This window comes from Talpa occidentalis, unplaced genomic scaffold (genome assembly GCF_014898055.3).
Source record: "Talpa occidentalis isolate TD23 unplaced genomic scaffold, MPIMG_talOcc4v2.1 talOcc4.9, whole genome shotgun sequence".
Taxonomy (NCBI): Eukaryota; Metazoa; Chordata; class Mammalia; order Eulipotyphla; family Talpidae; genus Talpa; species Talpa occidentalis.
In genome coordinates this window covers 22,090,189-22,112,823 of record NW_023605305.1, presented here as the reverse complement: position 1 = coordinate 22,112,823, position 22,635 = coordinate 22,090,189, and the positions used below count along the sequence as shown (strand labels likewise).

General features: G+C 53.1%; 1 protein-coding gene across 1 annotated transcript in view; it reads left to right on the top strand.

Annotated features, from left to right (window-relative positions):
• GRIK3 (glutamate ionotropic receptor kainate type subunit 3) overlaps positions 1–12,000 on the top strand; it is a 188,968-nt gene extending 176,968 nt beyond the window's left edge. The window contains exons 14-16 of the mRNA XM_054691641.1: positions 3,577–3,799; positions 4,480–4,730; positions 7,042–12,000. Of these exons, the coding sequence (XP_054547616.1) occupies positions 3,577–3,799; positions 4,480–4,730; positions 7,042–7,236 (669 nt within the window). The 3' untranslated portion in view covers positions 7,237–12,000. The remainder of the gene's footprint in view (positions 1–3,576; positions 3,800–4,479; positions 4,731–7,041) is intronic.
• Positions 12,001–22,635: the final 10,635 nt, after the last annotated feature.

Below are 22,635 nucleotides of genomic sequence, written 5' to 3'. Positions count from 1 at the left end.
AGCTCAGGCCTGTGATGGGAACTCAGATCCCTGGGGGCCAGACCCAGGAGAATGGGTTCTAGGAGGGGCCCTGGCTGTATCCCACAGAGGGCTATGCTCTGGAATTGTGGAATTTCTCAAGAACAGAAGACAGGACTTAAGAATAACAGGTGGAGGTGGTTAATAACAGGTGGCAACAGGTGGAGGTGGTTAAGATCGGGGGTCCCAAGATAGAGGATAAGCACAGTGAGTGGCCACTGTAGGGAAGCAGATCTCAGAGGCATCTGGCTAAAGGTGGTGGAGGGTGAGTTTGTTGACAGCTATTGCTGGGACAGTAGAACCACTTGAAATCAGCAATGACAGCCAAGTTCAAGGCTTATTGTCACCTCAACTGGCCCAAGCTCTTGGCATCTGTCCTTTCGCATCTGCCTTGACAATCCTTCCAGTCCCCAACTGGAATTTCCTCTCCATTTATGGTGAAATATTACTGGAAAGAACATCTGTTTTGATGTCAGGCAGGCCTAGGTATTGGAGGGATGGGGTACTGGGGGAGGATGCAGGAAGGAGCTAGAGAAAGAGGAGAAATGTTTATCCATTCTGAGACACATGGTGGGGACAGGCTCCCTGAACTCACCATCAAGTCACTTTTGCTGAGGCTTGAGATTTACTGATGACTGACTGGTTGCATGGGAAAGTGAGGTGGATGCGGTAGAGAGGTGGATGGGTGGTGGAGAGATGGAGAGATGGGGTAAGAGGATGGATGTATGGATTGGTGGATGGACAGATGATTGGCTAGATGAACAAATGGATGGATGATAGCAAAGGATGAGATAGATAGTTAGGCAATGAACTGAATTAGCATGTCAATAATGTGGGTGCCAGGGAGAGAATATGATTGTTACGAATGAGGGGATAGATGAATGGGTGGAACGAAGGAAGGATGGATGGATGGATGGATGGATGGATGGATGGATGGATGGATGGATGGATGGAGTAAGGATGGATGCATGGATACATAGGATGTGTAAGGAGAGCCCTGGTAACCTCATCAAACTCTGGTTCTCAGCTCTGGTGGAAGAGAGAGAAGTTGGAAAGCAGGAGAGACTGGGATGAAGAGGCTGGTAAAGTGCTAAAGCCACCTGATGGGAGAACAATCTCTAGTTATAATAACCAGGACAGGGTATCTGAGGAACATGTGTATCTGGCCAGCAAGGATGATTGGACTCGGATAATCTGATTAGAGGAGTAGCTGGACATGATTACCTGAAAAAAAAAAAAAAACTTTATTGGAAACAGAAGTAGCTTATGTGAGTATGCAGTTAAAAGAGTGTATCAGTCATCTATTGCTGCATCATAAATTCCCCAAATGGAGTGTCTTAGAACGACAACATTTATGCTCTCAGGGTCTGTGGGGTAAGAAGGCCACACCAGTCCGTGCAGGGCCTCAGGCTGCACTCAAGGTGTCAGCTGAGGCTGAAGCATCTCAAGGTCCCACCCCAAGCTTGCTCACAGGGTCACTGGTTTGGTTTTCCTCCTGGGTCAGTGGACCAAGAGCTTCACCGCCCTGCTGCCTATTTGTTAGAGGCTGCCCTCCCTCCGAACCTCTCTATGAGGGGGCTCCCAGCTTGGCCACCAGCTTCCATCAGAGCAGCGAAGGGAAGAGCCACAGAGAATGCAGGCAAGATGAAAGTCAGTCTCTAGCACTCTCGGCTAAGGAGTGACACCTGTCACTCACAGGGCTGGGGAGATGGTTCAGCAAGTCACCAGACCAGCCCACACTCCAGGGGAGGGGACTGCACAAGGGTAAAGTATGCAGAGACAGGCTCGCTGGAGCCAGTTAGAAGCTTCCTAACACAGAGCTTCTGGACAGGAAAGTAGCAGGCTGAGAAAGGAAGCTGGAGGAGAGAACCTGGACATCAGAAATCATCTAGAAAATAAGAAATTTCTGGGGTCCAGAAGGCCAGAAATCAGGAATACTGTTAAAGGTAAGAGTAGCTCCTGGGGAGGGCATCCAGGGCTCCAAGAGCAGAGGCAGGACCAGCTGGGAAGGTGGAGTGCGAGGGCACAGAAGGCGAGGAGGCAAGAGTTGAGAGGAAGCAAAACTGAGGTGGAGCAGCTGGAGAATCAGAATAGCTGAATGGAGGAATGACTGAAGACGTGGGGGAGCTGGACCAGGCAGCTTGCAGCTCTGATGACATCCTTAGAGGGGTTTGAGCATCTGAGCCCTCCCACACCTTAAGCTTTGGTAAATTTACAGATGGGGAAATGGCTGCTTGTCTGTGAAGGTGCCCTCAGGCCCTGTACCCAAAGAAGGAGCACCAGCCTTTGGCAGATTCTAAGCTCAGATGGGATTCCAAGTGGGGACCTGCCTGCTGCTTCAGGACTCGTTCCACCCCAGGCACGCATGGGTCTACAGAGCCATCTGGGAGGGGACAGCCCTACTAGAGCTAGGAAGCCCCTGAAGGCCACTGTCCTCCCAGCCTTCCTGCCCAACTCCTGCCAGGCATAGCCTCCTCCCCAGCCCCCAGTGCTTCACCAGCCTGTTGTGGCAAGCCCATGCCTGCACGCACGCCAGGACTGGGCTGGGTGCCAGTCAGACAGGCTGACATCACAGACAGGCACAGTCACACTTGGAAACAGCCAGAGACAATGGGACCTGCAGAGCCACCTGCTCCTCTGGGACCAGTGGGGGCAGGGCTGATCCTGCTGGGAGCAGGCAGCTGGCAGGCACTACACTCCAAGAATCCTCGTGAATGCCATCGTCCTGATCCACCCAATTCCCTCAGAAAGCAGGGGGCATTCAGCCTGCCCCCACACTCCAGCACCTTCTCTGAATCTCCCCTGCCAGGCCAGGTGGGGCAAGGCCTGGACTCATAGATGCTGATTCCTTCCCACAGCAGCATCCAGCCCCAAACATGCTGGGGACCACCATGGTAAGGGGACAGAAGGCTCACAGACCCCTCCTCTGGCCATCCCCTCTCCTTCCCACTCAGCTGTTTTCACCTCTGCCTGACACACAGTGCATGAGTCACCTGCTTTGGTGGAAATAGGAGTGGAAGTCCTAGAACCTCCGGCTTTGCTCTCAAGGCACCTCTTCCCCTCTGCTCTCAATGTGGGGAGTGAGGGTACAACTGAGTGATTAGGGGCATGGACTCTAGTTGGCACATTGCTCCTGAGTAACCTTAGGAAGTTACTAACCATGCCTCAATGTCCCCATCTGTAAAATGGGCCTAATGACTGTACCACCTCCGGTGCAGATAAAGCACTTAGAACAGGGCCTGAACATGAAATTGTTTAATATACATAAGGGAAAATTCATTTGCCAATATCAGTCTGACAACCTCTTGTGCCATAGCAAAGAGCCCAGGGTTTCCAGGTAGGTGGGCCTGAGTGAGTCTCTGCTTGATCCCCGCTCTCTGTGCATTTGGAGTCTGCCCTCCCAGTGCCTCCATTTCCTCATTGAGCACTGGGCAGCACTTCCTCCCTCTGAGGACAGCGGGAAACTCTATGACCCTGCCCTGGCAAGCGGATGAGCAATGCTTGGTCCTTGGTGTGTTCAGTAACTGTGTGTTCATCTTCCCTCCCCTTATGGTCCAGAAATCCAAGATCTCCACTTTCGAGAAGATGTGGGCCTTCATGAGCAGCAAGCCCTCGGCGCTGGTGAAGAACAATGAGGAGGGCATCCAGAGGACCCTGACGGCGGACTACGCACTGCTCATGGAGTCCACGACCATCGAGTATATCACCCAGAGGAACTGCAACCTCACCCAGATCGGGGGCCTCATCGACTCCAAGGGCTATGGCATTGGCACGCCCATGGGTGAGCGAGGGGCTGCAGGGATAGGGACGGGCGGGGCCCCCATGTACACACATGCACACAGTCTCCTGCTCCCCCACCCAGCACGTTCCATTGAGCCCAGAAAAATGTCACTTCCTGGACTCAGAGATGAAGGGGCGGAGGGTGAGCCTCACAGCACGTGAGGGCAGCCCTGCCCCCTGCAGAGGAGAGTGGGGCGAGCACAGGCTGGGCGTCGGGGCTCAGGCCCCTGCTGGCCCTGACCTCACACCTGTTGACGCAGCTCGGACACACTGAGCCAGCGAGGAGAACGGTGTTCACAAGCGAGACGCCCCACCCCAAGGCAGGACCCTTCCTGCCACCCAGATGCCATATATACACTTAAGTGGCACCTGCTGGAAGTGTGCAGAGGGGTAGGGAAGGAGGATAGATGGGGTGGACCTCATGGTGATGGGTGGAAGTTAGAATTCTGGTGGCAGATATGAGGTTGTGTGTACAGATATTAATTCAGCCGTACACCTGAAACCCGCGTGATGTCATAACCCAAAATTATTCCCATGAGAAAATACAGAGGGGCCTCTGACAGCAGGCACTTCCTTTTATTAGCATACTGAGAGGGCTGGGTGGTGGCGGGCACCAGCCAGGGTACTGGAAGGGGTGCCGGGGCGGGTGCAGGCGCTGACAGCCAGGGCCTCCCCTCCCAGGCTCGCCATACCGGGACAAGATCACCATCGCCATCCTGCAGCTGCAGGAGGAGGACAAGCTGCACATCATGAAGGAGAAGTGGTGGCGGGGCAGCGGGTGTCCCGAGGAGGAAAACAAAGAGGCCAGCGCCCTCGGCATCCAGAAGATCGGGGGCATCTTCATCGTCCTGGCCGCCGGCCTGGTCCTCTCCGTGCTCGTGGCCGTGGGCGAGTTCGTGTACAAGCTCCGCAAAACAGCAGAACGAGAGCAGGTAAGTCCCGAGAACGGCACAGCAAGAGGCGGGAGCGGGAGATGGGCGCTGGCTTCACAGCCACATGCCGGCACATGGCCGTGTCTAAGCCACCCTCAGCACAGCCCCCCCTGCAGCCGCCCCTCCAGGAAGCCTTGCCAGCCGCACACCACCCACCCCCCCGCCCCCCTCAACTGTTGAAGCTTGGGAGATGGGCACAGAGGGGTTCATTATACTGTTCTCTCTACTCCTGCATATGTTTGGAAATTTCCATACCAAAAGTTTAAAGAGGAGCTAAGAGGCTAGCCCAAGCATGGTAAAACAAGGCCCAACCCACCTGATTAATTCAAGTGTAGCTGGGTAGCGGATCTGGGTCCAGGTAGCAAATTAGCATCTCAGGGAGAGTTTAAGTGTTAATGCCCTGGCCCTGCGCCCAGAGACTCTTCTTTTAATTGGTCTGTGGGGGAGCCTGGCAGTGGTGTCTTAAGAAAGTGCCCAGGGTGATTTAAATGTGCACCTGAGTTGAGGGCTCTGAGCTGGAGGGGAGGCACCTCCCCCAGACAAGTTTGGAGGCCTGCAGAGCCAGTGTGCAAGGAGACTGCAGCTGAGTCCATGCAGGAGAGCGGAGTGAAAAGCAGCAGGCTAGTCCGCCACCCACCAAAAATGAGAGAGTCCTTTGTAACCAGTCACCCTGAGTCAGCAAAGAGGAGGGAAGCTCATTCTCGTGTTAGGGTTAACATGGACTCGGGGAAAGGGGTGTGCTGCAGCATTGCTAGGGAGCTCCTTGAGAGTACATTTCTGGAAGGTAGCTTTGCAGTATGGTCAGTCTTTTAAAATGTCAACACATTTTGACTAGTCAGTTTCTACAACTAGAAATTCTCCCAATGGAAGCAGCCAAGGATTTGTGCAGTTTTATTTACAAGGATGTTTGTCAAAGTGTTAATTATAACATGAAAAAAAGAGGAATGAACCTAAATGCTCAATAATAGGGAATGGCTAAAAATGATCCATCAAAAAAGACCAACCAAATTCTGTAGGAATTCCCATTACCATTGTAATGAGCTCCACGTGCTGCCAAGAAGCCTACGGGACCTGGTGCCCACCCAGCTCTCCTGCCCACTCCTTCCCACCCTCTCCTCTCTTGCTCCGCTCCATACACACTGGCCTCCTTTCTAGCCCGTAGTGCACCAAGTGCGTTTCTGCCTCGGGGTCTTTGCAGGGCTGCTCCGGCCATCTTCAGTGCTCTTCTCCTGGATCCCAAATTCTTGGCATCTTCTGGTCATTCAGGTTTTAACCCAAATGTCACCCTCTCAAGTAAGCTCCCACCATCTCCCCTTCCAACCCCTCTCTATCCCATTAACTGACTTATTCTCTTAATAGTAGTTCTCACTACCTAAAATTATTTGTTTGCTCTCACGCTTGTTATCTGTTTCTATCCCATCATTAGCCCATAGGTCCTGAGCTTTTTCACTGCGGTGTGGCTAGCACCTAGAACAGGGCCCATGCAAGTAGGGTCTCAACAAATATTTTCAGAATGAAGACAAGGAGCTGAGATGGGATGACATTCTGTGTTGATTGGGTGAGCAGAGGGACCACACAGCTGGCAAGAGACAGAGCCAGGATTCCAAGCCAGGCCTGTTTCCCTGCACAGTCTGCCTAGGTGCTGATGCTCAGCCTCACCAAATAAGTTGTGGCACAGAGGGCTCCCCCTGCTTCCTGGACAAGCCGCAGGACCACCTCTGGCTGTTGGTCTCGTAGAAGCCGCAGCCGTGGATACCTGTGACCTGCACTGCACGTGTGTTGTCCTCTTGCATCCCCCAGAGACACAGGTCAGAGGTGGCCACAGCCACCCAGGGAGCTCCTCCCAGTTGCCCACCTTGAGATTCACATGCTAGACCTCCCTGAGTGCCAGCCTCTCAGCTGGACCCCCTCTGGGGAAAGGCTCATCCATACATTCCAGTGTTTCTTAAGCTCTAGCTCTGGGCCAGGAGTTTGGTGGAGGTTGGGGTCACAGGACAAAACTGGCTGTTTCTGGCCTCTAAACAAGTGAGGAAAAATCAGATGTGCATGCCAATCAGACCCTCAGTGCCCTCATCTGTAGGATGGGGACAAGATGCTCCTACCTACCCAAGTCTCCAAACAAGAACGTGAGGCTTTGTAGGCTGCCACATAGACTGATCATCTTGCGTGGAGGGAGGGTGGATGGAGTGGAGGCGTGAGCCAGACCTGGTGGCCTTAGCACCGGCTCTGGGAGGAAGCGGGGTTTCTGGTTGGAGCTGCAGGGCCAGGCCTGACCCATGTGCCCCTTTTCATTTCTCCTCCCCCTCCTCAGCGTTCCTTCTGCAGCACCGTGGCCGACGAGATCCGTTTCTCCCTTACCTGCCAGCGTCGTGTCAAGCACAAGCCACAGCCTCCCATGATGGTCAAAACTGACGCTGTCATCAACATGCACACATTCAATGACCGCCGGCTCCCGGGCAAGGACAGCATGACCTGCAGCACATCACTGGCCCCTGTGTTCCCCTAGGCACAGGTGTGGTGGGGCCCACAGGCCTGGGGGCAGGATGGAGGAAAGCAAAGGAGACTGGAAGGAGCGTCCCCTGTCCCCCTACTGGGCTTGGGGACCAGAGCGGCTGCCTGGCTAATGGGCCAGGGGCCCTCTGCCCTCTCCCACTGGGAAACCAGCAGGCCCCCAGGCCAGTTGCTTGGGCTTCACTCTTCTCTTGTTTCTTCTATGGGTTTCTAAAGCTGCCAGCCAAGACAGCCAAGGCCAAAGGAAGCACATGCCTCTCTCAGGCCAAACTCACCTGCCCCTCAACTCTCTCCATGGTCAGAAGTGACAACCATGGCCCTGCAGAGGCCAAAGAAATTGGGGAACAGCTCTTCTATCACCACTTCTTCCCCAGGAGCTCAGGCCTCCTGGGCTTGACCGTGAGACGAAAGATGCAAATCTTGGGCACCTTAGGGATTTCACAGCGTGGCAGCCAATGGTAGCTGAAGGTGGGGGATGGCAGCACCACATACCTGGGCAGAAGAAGGACTTCATCCCTCAGGAGCTGCTTACACAGTCTTGATCTCCAGTACTTGGCACCACCCGTGGTAGCCCCTGTTTTGAAAACAGAGAGCCCCACAGGGGAGAAACGGAGTTCAGGTATAGGAGAAAAGGAGAATGCATGGAGGCCGCCATTTTGAATCCTGATGGACAATGTCCCATTGGCTCCGATTCCTCTAGGAGGACTCTGGGAGTATAAGGTGGGGAAATGTCCAAACAAATTTTCTCCATTTTCCGACCAGAGGAGTGAGGACCCCCTGAATCTCTCGCAAAGGAGACCCAGAGACTCAGCCGATATTTGGAGCCCAGAGGACCAGTGGATATCATGGGAATCTCATGGGCTCTTGAGCCTTGGACCTTACTGTGCTTATTCCCAAGCTGTTTTCTACACCCTTATAGCATTTGGGAGCTTAGGCTCTTGGCCATCTACTCATCAGCAACTTCCCATCTGGCCAGTTGACCTTGACTTCCTTCTGTCATCTTGAAAGAAGGGTAGCCTAGATTATAGTGAAAGTCGTCACAACCCCCGCAAGGAGGGGTGGCGTCCCACTGCATGAGCTAACTTTGGGGTAGGTGGAGAAAGCCAGAAGGGCCCTAAAGAACTACTGGCCTCCAGACTTGCTAACCCTAAAGCTACTCCCCAGGAAAAGAAAGCTTTCCAGGGCAGGATATCATATTGGTAGCAGCCCCAAGGGAGGGCAGTGAGCAAGCTGCCTCCTGGAGATTAACCAAAGACCCATGCAGAGAGACAAGGCCATCATGGCCCTTGGTCTCATGTCCAGAGCAGCTGGGACCTTGTGGGACTTGGGGGGAACAACGGAGAAATAGCAGCCAATGAGGTACCAGTGAGGGTGGGCCAGCTGGCGGTGATGGTGGCTCTAGAGGGCTGTGATTTTAGGACCCTGGGAAAAGAATGGGACATAAAAGGGTTAGGAGCAAAGTGTCCTTAAAGAAAACAGAATGGGACCAGCGGGACTTCCCATGGTCACAGAGGGCAGCCTCTGAGCAGGAGAAAGGGAGCAGCGGCTCTGGACAGGGACCCAGGAGACGCCGGCCACCCTCCTCCCACCCCTCTCCTGATTCTGCTCAGGGGCCTGGTTAGAGAGGAGCTGCATTTCAGGCTCAAGGACCTTCTCAGCTGAGTGAAGGGTAATCTCTAGCTCCCCCCAGGGACTCCCAAAGCAGGCGAGCACAGTGGGCTCATAGGATAAATACGCTCCATCTTCTAAACTGTGAGCTGCAGGACCCAAGCAGCTGGTTCCCAGAATCACAGCAGCTCTGACAGGCGGTGTGCACAGGAGGCTGGGGAGAGAGGGCCGGACCGCAACAGAACCAACGCGTGTGATGATAGCAAGAGCCCTGCTGACATGAGCTTCCATGGGTAGGAGTGTGCACGCGTGTGCGTGTGTGTGCGTGTGCATGCATTTATGTGTGTCTTTGTCTTCGTATGAGTGAGCTTTGGGGGCTGGGAGTGAAGGACAGATTTGGACACATGACAGAGTCCAGGGCATGCAATAATAGGAGGATCCTACTGTTCTGATGTGTGTGTGTGCATGAACATGTATGTGAATTGGGGATGCAGGAGATAAATATGGTCAAGCAGCAGAGCCCCGTACATGTAAAAACAGGAAAAGCCATGTTGTAATGGGGTTCTGGTGAGTATACACTTGTACATATACATGCACGAGTGTGTGCGTGTTCATGCATGCACACATTTGTGCACCAAATGGCAGAGGGTGGATGACAAGATAAAACCAGCAGCATTGCCAAATATATTTAAAGGGAGAAGCCATGTCATCAGGTGTCTGCCTGTGTGTGTGGGTGTGCAGGAGAGAATGGGAGGACAGAACCAGACAGACATGCAGCGCCATCGGTGCACGTTGTTCATGAGAAGCCATGGAACTGGGGTCTGTGGGGGTTTGTGTGCTCACACACGTGTGCGTAAACTTACACGTTCCAGCTCACAGCAGGGGCAGAGACAATCAGGAAGGCAGGGAGCCAGGGTCTGTTTGCACTTCTGTCATGGGGAGAGATCCTATGTCACAAAGATTTGCCAAATTGGATCAACGTAGTCACAGGGAGACTGGCCAAGTGGGGGCAAAACACTTCAGGGACTCCTGGCTGGTGACTCCTTTGCTCAAGGCAGTGTCCTGTTGGAGGGGAAACATGTCTTTGCAATTCCCAAATAACAGGACTCTAATGATGTTATTTCCAATTTGCTTTCAACCAACCATAGCGATTAACCACTATCTTCCTTTGTCCAGTATAATTTCACAGCACACGCCCACATCCATACACATGTCCCCACGCCAGTGGGGGCTTCGTCCAGCACTCCATGAACATGTTATGTTCTTCTGAGGCTATGCACATACAGACTGTGATGGGAGGAAGGAAGGAGGCAGCGAGGGGTAGGGAGATCTTTCCATGAAGGAGGAGAAGACGGTGGCTAGTAGAGGCACAATGCAACTAGAGAACCCCCTGAAAGATATGGAACTGATTTTTCAGACTCTGCAGTGGCTGTGGGGTGACATACTGCCCAATCTTCTCTCCTGTTCAAGCCTTATGTCCGTGTGCATGGCCGGCGTGCCGCCTCTGCCTGATGTCCTGTTTGTCTTTGAGACCAGCCCAGTGTTCAAAGTGCAGTAGCAACTGCTCTGCCTGAGTGTGAGCTGTCTCCCAGGGTCCTGAGCGTTCCCCTGTATCTTGGGCATGGAGGGAGAGGCCCCCAGCAAAAATTAAAATCTACACCTACCTGCCAGCGGGAGTGACCGTGGAGGGGGGGAGCAGTGGGTGTGTGCGCACACACAAGCACTGAAGAGGTGGCTGGGTGGGTGACTGGGAAGCGTAACCGCTGGTTTGGATTGGCACAGAAGGTGGGACTATTCCCCTTGGGGGGTCCCCCACACCAGCCTTCACCAGTGGAGTGCCCCATCTTCCATCCCCATCTCCTAGCCCAACCAACGTGCCAGTGCCTCCTCTCAACCTGTTCAGACTGGCCAGATTGAAGGGCAGCAGTGAGGACACCGCACACCCCACCCTGGGGCTGTTGGACAGTGAAGCTTCCTCATCTCTCTCCCCTTGACCTGTGACTGGCCTCTGCCATGGACAGACAAGAAAACCCTGAGAGCTTTGCACTCAGGTGGCCCTTGAGAGGGATGATGTCCCCTTGATCAGTGAGCTGACCCCCTATCTCTGAGGGGTGTGCCCTTCCCTCCGCACAGCCGAGACTCTGCCTCAACTAGAAGAACACACCCTGGCTCCCTCCCACTGCCCAGCACTGGCAGACAGGGATTCTGGCTCAGCCTGTGGAGGGCTCCAAATGGCTCAAAGTTCTCCCCTGCTTAAACTGGAGGAGAGCGGAAGTCAGACCCAGACACTCACCAAGAACAATCAGATGCTCCCTCTCTGCCTTCTTTCCAGGGATGATGTGGGGGGAGGGCTTTGCAGCTGATTTTTCATCACGCAGCACGAAGCTGGTCCCTCCCCAGCCATTCCCAGCTATCTGCACAAACATCTCGAATATGCCAAACTCTGGCCCATGTCTGGAATGGTCTGGTGTGGATAGCATTCTGGAAAGGGCCTATCAGCTTAGACAAACAGATGTATGGACTTAACATCTGGGACAGGCCCCGCCCCGTGGACAGATGCAACAAATGAGTCCAACTTGGTAGACAAGTCTCTGAAGTGGATACATCTGCAACAGCCTCCCAGGTTGGATGGACACATCTAGAACAGGTCCAGCTGCTTGCCACCAGGGAAGAGCTCTGCCCTCTGTCCCCATGTAGGTATGAACCAAGCACTCGCTGCAGTCTGGAGTTGTCCTCGAGTTAAAGTTTTAGAGCTGAGGCCATATGTGAAGTCACAAACCTTTTTGGTAGAAGGTTAATGTTCTGTACAATATGTGTATGAATGTAAAAAGATATATATATATGCTGTATATATATATATATGCACAGTGTATATATGACCTGTAGCCCATGTGTATACGCGCCCCTCCCTGCACGTCTGCACACAGAGTGTACATAACCCAGCCAGTATGGATGGGGACCAGGTGAGAGATGGGGGCTGCGGCAGCAAAGCCGGGGTTACCTGGGACAGAAGTGGCCTGGGGCCAGGGCTGCAGAGTGCCTGAACTTGTCAAAGCTCCAGACAGGGAAGATGACAGAGCTAGAGGGGGCTGGTGAATGGGCCTTGTGCGTGCTTGGGGGGAGGACAGGAGGAAGGTGGGGGAGACGACAGGGGAAAGGTAGGGGAGAAGACAGGGGAAAAGTAGGGGAGAGGGGTCCAGAGCAAGAGTGGCCAAGGACAGCTAGGCCTGTGCTGGGGAGCAGTGTCACACTAGTACTTGGCCCTGAGACCTGTAGCAGACCTGCCTGCCCAGAGCCAGGTAGGTGTCAAGCTTCACCGGGAATACCCTAGAAAGATGGGATAGTCAAGGTGGCAATGGTCTCTGTCTCGGAGTCTCACCCACATGCAAAGGCACAGCTCCTAGCTGGGGAAGACATTATTTTAATGAGAATGGCCCCAGGGACACTGCCAGTCTGCCAGCAGTGTCCAGATGCACTAGTTATGGACCTCCCTCCATCCCCTGCCTTCTAGAACAGAAGATCTCAAAACACCCCACATCTTTCACAGATCCAAACTCTGAGCCCTCTAGTTGTAGGAAAGCAGCTGCAGACCCAATAATGCCAGCCAAGAGTTGTCCCATTTGACAACCTCCCCAGTCCCAGCTGACCCAGAGGCCAGCTGTCAGAGAGTGGCTGAGGGGCTGGGAATGAGCAGAACAGTGACGGGGTGAAAGATGAGCGGCCTGAGCACTGCCTGTCCTAGCACAGCCCATGCCATCTGCCTTCTCTCCCTCGTTGTATCTCCCCTGCATGGCATTTAGCAGAGGGCCTCTCCCCTGCAACACCCCCAACCTCCATCTCTGTCCCACCCAAATCTGTCTGTTCTTCCCAATTCCAATCCTTAACTATCGGGCCTGCCCTGCCATGGGCCAGAGCATCTCTGGAGCAAGCGAGAGAAGAGATCCAGAACAGGGTCCCATGGTTCACAGCCTATCTTGACCCCATGCATCAGGCTAACCTGCACCTATTGGTAGGACTGTCTCAGTCCCTGGCCAGAACACATCTGAGCCCAATGCCCTGAAACAGAACTGGAGGCTCCAGGGCCCTCATGCCACTGTGCTCAATCCCCCAGCCCACCTCTGCCTGGGCCGACTTCCTGGCTGGGCCTCCTGGGATGGGGACTTGGGTCCCCAGACAGCACCATGGGAGACCCCAGACCTGTCCCACCACCCAGACCAGAGTGCCTGGATGCCCCCCCACTCCCGCTCAACACGGTTCCCACACACTGGTCTTTGGGCCATTCAGGGGATGCCCTTTGTGGACATGCAGAATTTCTATGAATATAGTTTTTTGTAAACATTTTGTAACAATTTGGGTTTCATAGTAACTGTGTTACTTGCCAATCATTCTAGGCTGATGTAAATAAATTTCCAAACAAATCCAATTATTTTCCTTTTTAAGACACTGTGATATATCAAAGTGCACAGTTTGCTGTATGAAGTAATATGGTTTTAAATTTTAAATAAAGAAATGTTTCTAGAAAACAGGCCCCCCCTGGACTTGTGTTTTCTGCTCATCTTCTCTCCTGGGAGCCAGAGGGCACTTCAGCTGTGTGGGCTCCCCCAGAGCTCCACTGTCCAGGTAGGACTCTCGTCAGACACAGAGGGGCCAGCGTCTGACCCTGATATCACCTGACTTCTGGCTTCACTTCTGGGGGGCACGTCCCTCCTCAACCCACCTCAGCCCACATAGCTCCCTGGGGAGTTGCCATGCCCTTTGGGACACTGCCCACTGGCCACTGTTGGGGCGTTGAGTGGGCATCTTATCCAACTTTGGCCAATCAGAGCTTGCATGAGCTTTTTCAAAGTGCAAACAAGAATGGTCTAAGTCAGTTACTCTCAGGAAGGGGAAACTCTACACATAATCTGGGTCCAGGATGAGACATTTTCAGCAGGGAGGAACAATGCAGATGTTTACAGAAGCAATGGACGCCAAGGGTGCAAAACCAGACTGGGCTTCCACTGGCTCCCAGAAATAACCCCTCCAGGACAGTAACTTCTGAGGCTGTACTAGAACTATGAGGCCAAAACATACCCCCAGGGCTGTCATCCAGTCATCGGGCCAGGAAGCCTGGGCCAAGAAGCTGCTGCCTCCACCACCCCCAACACAACTGCTTCTTGCCCTCTGGGAATCTGGAGCTAGAGAATGTAGTGATGCTGCTGAGGAGCCCCTGTCACTACAACAGGGCCAAGGCAGGTCAGGACAATAGCCTCTGCTTCCCTCCTGCCTCCCAGATCCCATGCATGCAAGCAGATGTCATTGGTGGAGACAAGTTTGCATCCAGAACCTCCCAGGTCCTCCTATGAACCCTATTTAGGGCTTCCTAGGTAGCAGGTGCCATGCTAAGTTTTTAACAACACTATCTCCTTTCATGCTCACTGCAGACCCTAACACAGCTCAGACTCTGATTCACCATGGCCCTATAGTCCAAAGGTCCCCCCCAACATTGCTCAGTCTCTTGAGGCCCCTGTTCTAATTTCTGGAAGTGTGGCTATGACTGGGCAAGTTTGGGTCAGCTGGTCCAATCCACTGTAGCCAGGGGTCACAAGGGGATCACACAGAGTAGTCATGGTTGTATTGTTGGACCCAGGGTCTTTGCTTTAAGAATATTGAGAAAACTGGAAAATTCCAAAGAAAGCTATGTGGATTGGGCAGGCCTCCTAAAATATGCAAACTTCTAGTCCACCAGTGCCAGGTTAGCCAAGCCAAAGCCCTGGAAACAGCTGCAGAAACGAGTGAAAACCAGGACTCAGTGGGCTACAGTGCTTGAAATTCTGGTCTCGCTGGACTCACAACCCAGAGAGAAAGTATGGGCGGCCGGCAGAACTCCAGGGCCTCAGCGGTATCGGGACAACATGATTGGGAAGGAGATTCTAGGTCTGGAGGAGTCATGTCCCAAGTAACTATCCCCTTGATTTATGCATACCTATACAAGCTGCTCAGAGCACAGAAGTCTGAGACCCAAAGGGCTGGCTCCACCTTCCCCAGGCACGCACCACCACCCGAGTCAGGGACCCTGTCTCAAAACTACCTATTTAGACAAGGACTCTAAATAAGACAAGCTTTATGGCCCTTCACCACCTTGATTTCAGCAGGTGACCTTGGCCCATTCTCAAGATTGAGTTCCCACTCCTGTGTGGTGGGGATGCCCATTGGACTGCCCCGAGCAGCAGGTGCATAAGTGAAGGAAAATCTTCCTATGAAAACACATGGCAAAGGCACAGTGTTGGACTATGAGAGACCCTTCTCTGCTCTTCTGTCAGCTGCTTTTCCTGCTCCTGTCTCCCCAGTCTATCCATTTGGAGCCTGCCAGGCGCAGGCAGAGGTCAGGGCCCGAGCACTCCCAGGGCTGCAGGTCACCAACCCAAGAATCAGGTTGGGCAGGGCACTTGGCTCCCGGAAGGCCTTAATGGCACTTCCTTAGGAAACAGAAGCTGAGTGTTTAAGAAGCATCTGTCATTATGGAAACAAAGTTGCCAGGCCATTTTTTCTTTTACTATTTTTACTGCGGTTTCATTATCTTATGCAAATGAGGCCGCTGATGAAGCCTTTCTGCAGGGTGGCCCATGCTGGGACCAGCTCTACCAAAGGGATTTATTGCCTGCCTCGGCCTCCAGACAGGAGCTGGGATGAGGAGGCCCATGGAGATGGCTTCCGGAGCAGCAATCTGCCCTGGACCACGTGGCTTCCCACCAGACAAGCCCCCCATCCTGCCTCCATCCTAGGAGTGTCCAGTCCTTGGTTTTCCACAACCCAAGTGCCAGCAGAGCTGGCTCAGCCTCTGTTCCCAATTCCTCAACAGCTGGAGCCCCTTGAAAACTGAGCTGCTAGTTCCCAATGGGATGTGAGAGTAAAGATGGGAAGCCACTGGGGCTTCATGTCACCAGGACGTCGAAAAGCAAGTAGAACATGCAACCCAAGAGTTTCCCACTCAGGGGTGCAGGAGCTGGAGTACATATGCACAATCTTTGGCTTAGGCTGGTCTCCAGAGGCTGTTGAGCCCAGCCACAGGCTGTAAGGTGGACCCTGGGCAGGATAAAGCATCAGGAAAAGCCATGCAAGTGTCAGAGTTTGGGCTGTTTGTGCAGAAGTAGTAAGGGCAGGAAATATATTCAAGACATTGACCTCAGTCTGCAGTGATCCCATTTCAAAGATGAACAGTCTGAGAATCAGAAAGTCCAAATAAGTTGCCCACACTGCAGTGGGTAAGTGCCAGGGCAAAGTTAACAGGGCTGCTGTCTCCCAGCTCAAGGAGCCACTAACACCTCACTCTCCTAGTGCAGGCCCCCTGGCTTTCTGCCCTACCCTCCCCCACCCTCCATGTGCCTGCCCGCAGCTCTGGTCTCACTGAGAGCCCCCACAGTCCCTGCCTGCTCCAGGCCATTTTCCCAGTCGCTCCTTAATGTGGGAAACTTTCCTCCAGAAGGGTTTTGGTCTCTCTCCAATCTCTTTGACCCAAAGCCTCTGCTTTCAGTGGATTATGAGGACCAGCTTCCCCACCTTCTCCCCAATTTTGTCTCAAGTCACTAAGAATTCTCTAAAGCATGATAAGACATCCTCTGGGACAAGAGCAGATCAAGCATTTAATAAGAGCCTTCTGCCCTATGTGGGCACTCAAACTACCCCACGTTTCCCAAGGGCTGGGCAGTAGAAAACCAGAAGTTTCCCAGCCCTACCTGCCTGGAGAGGATGAGGTCTCAGCAGTGACCCCCTAAACATCACTGGCTGCAGGCTGGGGATTCACTCCCATTTTACAGCTATGTAAACTAAAGCCAAGAGACGCAGAATGACTCATCCATACCACCCAATAAGCATTAGAATGAGATCTCCAAAGCACCATTTTATAGCTTTGAAAAATAAATGGATGAATAAAGGAATAAGTGAATCAGAAAACAGTCAATGATCAATGTTTATAGACACGGGGGAGCTTCCATGCTTATAAAAAAAAAAAATGCAAACTTGATTGGGCCAAAAACGAGAATTACTAATTACAGTCGCGCACAGGAACGACCTACCATTTATGCCTAATTGCGGTGCAGTCCAATAACAATTATACACATCAATAAATGTGTCAGATTAACTTGGTTGTAAGTTTTATTTGATTGCAACACTAAAGCCTGTTTGTGGTTGCTCAGACTTAGGAGGCCAAGGCCATCTCGTCTGGTCCTCTTGGACCATTCTGGAAATGAGGACCCGGTGGTGCTGGAAGGAAAGTGGTTGCTGAGAGAGGGAAGGCAACATCGCTCTCGTCTGCTGCAGCCTGCCTGCCCTGGCCGGCGTGGAGAGAGCAGTTTGGCAGGGGGTCTTTGCAGGGCGTGCGACATCACAAACCTCCCCTCCTCTCCTCAGTGCCAAAGGCAGCTTCCTAATTAGAACATCCATAACCCTCAGCATCTGCTCCAAGAGAATTCAGCTGCTCTAAGATGGAGAAGTCCATTAACTTTATTGCACAAAACGTCGGACGTGCTTTTAGACAGAGGATCACTGCCAAGTGAGATAAACTGCCGGAACCTGCCAGAGGGACAGGCCAGAAACTTCCTGCAGTCCTCTGCTGGGTCCCCGGGACTCCTTGCTCTCCCTGTCCAAGGCTCTGAGTGCTGCCGTGTTATCCCGGGAGGCTGGAGCTGGGAATTGTGAACATCAAGCGCAGGTGCAGTTGGCGCACCCTGCCTCTGTCATGAAAGCTGCAGCCTGCTGAATGTCAGCACTAGACAGGCGCCATCTGACTCCCAGAATGCATCTGGAGTCCTACCCCAGAGTCGGGTGACTCACACCTACTCAGATTGGCTGGCATTACCCCAAACAGCAGAGCGAGGTGGCTAATAAAGGGCTTTGGAATCAGAGCCTCTGGGCTGAACCTCAGTTTCGCCACTTAGGAGGGCCTGTGTGACCTTGCCAAAGTGGCTTAAGATCCTGATGTCATTCTATAAAATGGGTTGAGTAATACCCACCTCTAAGAGGTTTAAATAGGATGGTGCTGGGGATCTTTAGCGCAATACGTGACTCAGAGCTAGGGCCCTCCCCCACCCCCGCCTTCAGTGTGGAGATAGAGAGGAGACAAAGCCCACAAAGTGTGCTGGGAGAGACTATGCCCATTTGGAGTCAGATAGTCCTGGGTTCTCATCCCAGCTCTATCGTGTGATGGGTCCCCAAGGCCCTCAGTTTCCTCATCTGTAAAATGGGATTGATAGTCTCTCTCCTTTGTTCCCCACAGGAGGATCCAGAAGACACAGAGTGCTTTGAGGCCACTAAAGGGCTGTTGAAATGCGCAACATTATGCCCCTGTTACTCTGGCTGTCTAGTGTCCCCTGGGACACGCCAGGCTCCAGGACTGCTGCTGGCCATGCCCTCCCCTGCTCCCCAGCCTGGAATTTGTCTCTGCCTCAGCACCCCATGCCGCAGCCTCCCACCCCATGCTAGGCAGCTCAGATTCCCACAGGGGGAGCAGCCGCAGACCTCCTAGCCCTCACAAATGCCTCACCCAAGGGGCCTCCTGGGTGTCCTTTCTCAGATTCAGGTTTTTCTTAATATGAATAATTAGCAGAAACAGCAGCCATTGCCATCGACCCCAGTGATTTCCGAGCCTCGGGGAGAGCCCAATTTCGCACCAATCCTGGTGCTGTAAATTCCCATCAAGCTAAGAAAATATAGTGCAATTTAGAAACACTGATACGGCAATAAAACACAGATCTCCAGCAAATGGAATTCGGCAACATCTAAAAATGGAGCCATACATTACCCCGCCTGCAAACTCCCTCTGGGGACGTGATGCTGGGAGAAGTTGGGGGAGCTTTATGTGCAAGTTGATCCTTCTTTTCTGGATGAAGGCAGGGCCACCCGCAGCTCCCCAGAGGCCCCCTCGGGCAGTCCTCCCTCCTGGCTCCAGAAAAGGGTCCAAGGAGAACGCCCCATCTAGAGAGGGCCTGTGGCCTGGCCTCTGTCCTCCAGAGGCTTTTGGAGGGAGCATACACAAAAGGGTGGGCAGGGAGGAAGAAAGAAACTCACGACATGCCACTTAGCCCTCACGACAAGCCATCCCCTCACAGGGAATGCCTCTGTCCTGATTTCTCAGAAGATGATACTGACCATTAGAAGGAGACTTGTTCAAGGTCACTCAGGGGCAATTGTGAAAACTGGATTTGAACCCACATCTGTCTGCTGCTCTCTCTTCTACGTGCTCTCTATATGCTGGGATTACCAGCTAAGGATTCAGTCCTTCACTCTACAACACCTGAAACTGAGCCAAACAGCACTGCTCTCACTGCCTGTGGGGAATGAAGGTAGGACCACAGTCCACTCTGCTCCCAGCATCGCGAGCCCCCTCTATAACCTGAGAAGCAGGAAGGGGTACACTAATCAGGTTCCCTGCCCCTTAAACAGGTACAGGAGACTGGGTCCCCTCGGCAAGGATTGATGAGTAGAGGGCAGACCCAAAGCACCCCCCCGCCAGCACCTCCACCTCTCCCCAGTAAGGCTGGAGCAGGGGCTTCCACTTGATCTTTCTGGTCTAGAACACACACACTGGGACACAAACACTGGGACACACACACACACTCTCTCTCTCTCTCTCTCTCTCTCTCTCCCCCTCTCTCTCTCATTCTAACTTCCACACTTTTGCCTGGCTGCTCCCTCCATCAGACTGTGAACTCCATAAGAGCAGAGACCTATTGTCCAAGGCCCTTGGCCGACCCCACACAGGGACCCCACTTATGCTTAGAGCCCTGACTCAGTTTTTGCTTCTGCCTTTCCACCCTACCAAGCCCTGGGGCCTGGAACACAACAAGAGCAAAAGAGTTAAGGTGGCCTCTCTGAAAGGCATGTGCTGGCAACGCTGTCTCTGGGGTCAGACCTGGGCTTGATTGTCAGCACTAGTTATGTGATAACTTGTGGAAGTTACTTAACCCTGCTAAGCCTCAGTTTCCTTGTCTGTAAATGTAGTTAACAGCACGTCCTACCCAGAGGGGGATCCGTGTAAAGTGAGATAGTACATGTAAAGCATTTACCACCATATTGGGCACATGGTAGGTAGGTGAGCAATAAATTCTGACTGTATTAGTCAGGATGGGATGGGATGGGATGGGACGGGACGGGATGGGATGGGATGGGATGGGATGGGATGGGATGGGGTGGGATGGGATGGGGTGGGATGGGATGGGATGGGATGGGATGGGGTGGGTGGGGTGGGGTGGGGTGGGGTGGGGTGGGGTGGGGTAGGGTGGCATAGTGTGGGGTGAGGTGGGGTGAGGTGGGGTGAGGTGGGGTTGGGTGGGGTGAGGTGAGGTGAGGTGGGGGGTGGGGTAGGCTAGGCTGCAACAACAAACAGTCCAATGTCTTGGTGGCTTATCACAATGATGTCAGTGATGTTTACTTCACCACATTTACTTCTCTGCAGGTCTGGCAGCCCTCAGCTGCCCTTCATTGTGGAAATTGGTGGCCCAGGCTGCTTTGATCTTGCAGCTTTACCATCTGAACACAAGGCCTCCTCTATAATTGTCTCAGAGGAATAAATGGACTGAAGAATCATATAAGTGCTTTTACTGCCTCAGCCTGGAAGTGACATACTTTCCTTCCACTCACGTTTCATAGACTAGAACTAAGCACTGGATGTGGCCCAACTGCAAACACAGGCAGGAGAATGGCTCCCGGGTATACAGGATGGAGAAAAGGACCAGCTATCGCGAGCACCAGTGACAGCTTCCACCCCGCTGGCTGTTACCTGCCTCTGTGCCATAACCAGCTCGATTTCCTGGACCTAGGGTCAGCTCACACTGTGCCAGCATCTTCATATTCCACCCCCCCACTTCTGTCAGTGTCCTGCTACCATTCTCTGCCCCAGCCCAGCAGAGGGCCCCCGCAGGGGACGGCTCTTTCTGAAGCCCTGGGCACCCTCTCTCCAGCCCCTTTCCACTGACAGCCGCATCCTCATCAATTTGTTGACAACACAGAATCCCAGCCTCCAGCGTCTGACCACAGGTGAGCCTCTGACTATCAGGGACAGATGTCTGTTGCCTTTAGGAAGCCCTGTCTTGAAGGAAGTGTCAACACAGACGGTGGTGGCAGCACCGGGTCCCTCTGAGCAAGTCAGTTATTTCAACTCTCGGCAGAACTGGGGCCTCTGGAAATGGTGGAGGTAGGACCCCAGTCAGGGCCAAGTTGCAGAGATGGGGGCAGAGGTGTGCACCTGTACGGGATGAAGGGCGTGGAACCAGAAACCACAAGGAGTGACCTCTGTGGGTAAGGACGACATGTAAAGTGGGGCCCACACCCTTGGCTTCTTCCTAAATGTGGGAAACTATTTAGAAGATGCTAAGCAAGAGCTGTCGGAGATAATGAAGGTCCCCCAGAGTGGAGCTGGGAAGGCCTAACAAGCACATGGATCAGAATAGGTCTTTGTAGATTTGAATCCTGGTACTGCCACCCAACAGCTGTGTGACCTTGGATTACTTGCTCAACCTCTCTGAGCCTCCTCAGTACATAAGTGCTCAGAACCACTGCCTAGTGAGCTTCTGGCAAAAATAGTGCGATGGCTATGAGATGTTCCACAGGGGACTTGGCCCACAGCAAAACCTTGTTCAGGGTAAGCGGAAGCCTGGTGAGAGGGAGACAAGCTCGCTGTGGAGACAATGGGCCACTGTAGTGGGCAGAGTAGGGTTACTGCCCAGATGAGCTTCACCTGGTCGGGGCACTCATTCCTCTGCTTGGCTGGTACTGACTTCCAGGTGAGGCCTCCCAGGTGCCCCCCGACCCCCACCCCAGGTTTTGTTTCCCATCTCCCACCACCTGGGGTAGCTCCCAGCCAATGACTTACAAGGTGGACATAGGAAAGGCTTCCCCATTTCCTTAAGATGGGACCAGCTCCAAGAAGCAGTCTGTGTTCCAGAGCTCCCCGCAGGACCAGCCCAAAGCTAGACTCCAGCGGAGACCATGAACTTAGCCGGCCTGACCCTGCTTCCTCACTTCCCTTCTTTAGAGGGCACTCAGCTCATTACAGGCAAGAAAGTTCCTCTCTCTGGTTCTGCTTCTAGAGAATCTAACCAAGATAGACACCAACGAGGGTGCTAAGAAAGGGGGTGTAAGATCCCCAGACTGCCAGGAGCCAGCCATGACCTGGGGCTGGCACAGGCTGAGAGACCAGACAAGCCCCATGTCCAGACACTGAACTCTGCTCCCCCTCACAGTAAGGAAACATCAATCCCCTGTCTGGCTCTGAAAGGGTGTGGGCTTTAGCAAGTGGGGGGTGGGGGGCAAAGAAGGAAAGAAGAGGAAATTCTCAACCCTTGCTAGTTCTCTATTTATTGCCTCACTCATTGACAACTTATCCCCATGTACTTAAACAGGATTTGAGGAGCTTAAACCTTAATGCACTTAAAAGGGAATGGTTGTAAAAGCAAAATAGTGCACAAACCATGTCAAAGGGGTGAAATATTTTTATTTCCTTGGAGGCTAACCGAGATAATGAAGGCAGAATTTCTTACTTAGAGCACCAGAAAAGCGGCTTGTTGGAGACACATTCCCTAAAGAGCCAACGGGTCCATAATTCCTAGGGACCTTCCTCCTGGAACTCAGATCACCTCCCTGTCCAACCCCAGAACAGTGCGTCCTGCCCGTAAGCAGAGGAAGGAGCAGCCTAAGCATAGTCTAGCCTTGGCAGGGCCTGGGGAAAGCCTTTCCTTTCCAGGAACAGTGTGCTCCTTTGCACCCCAAGCAAGCCAAGCCCAGAGATGTGGGTGAAAGGGAGGTATCTCTA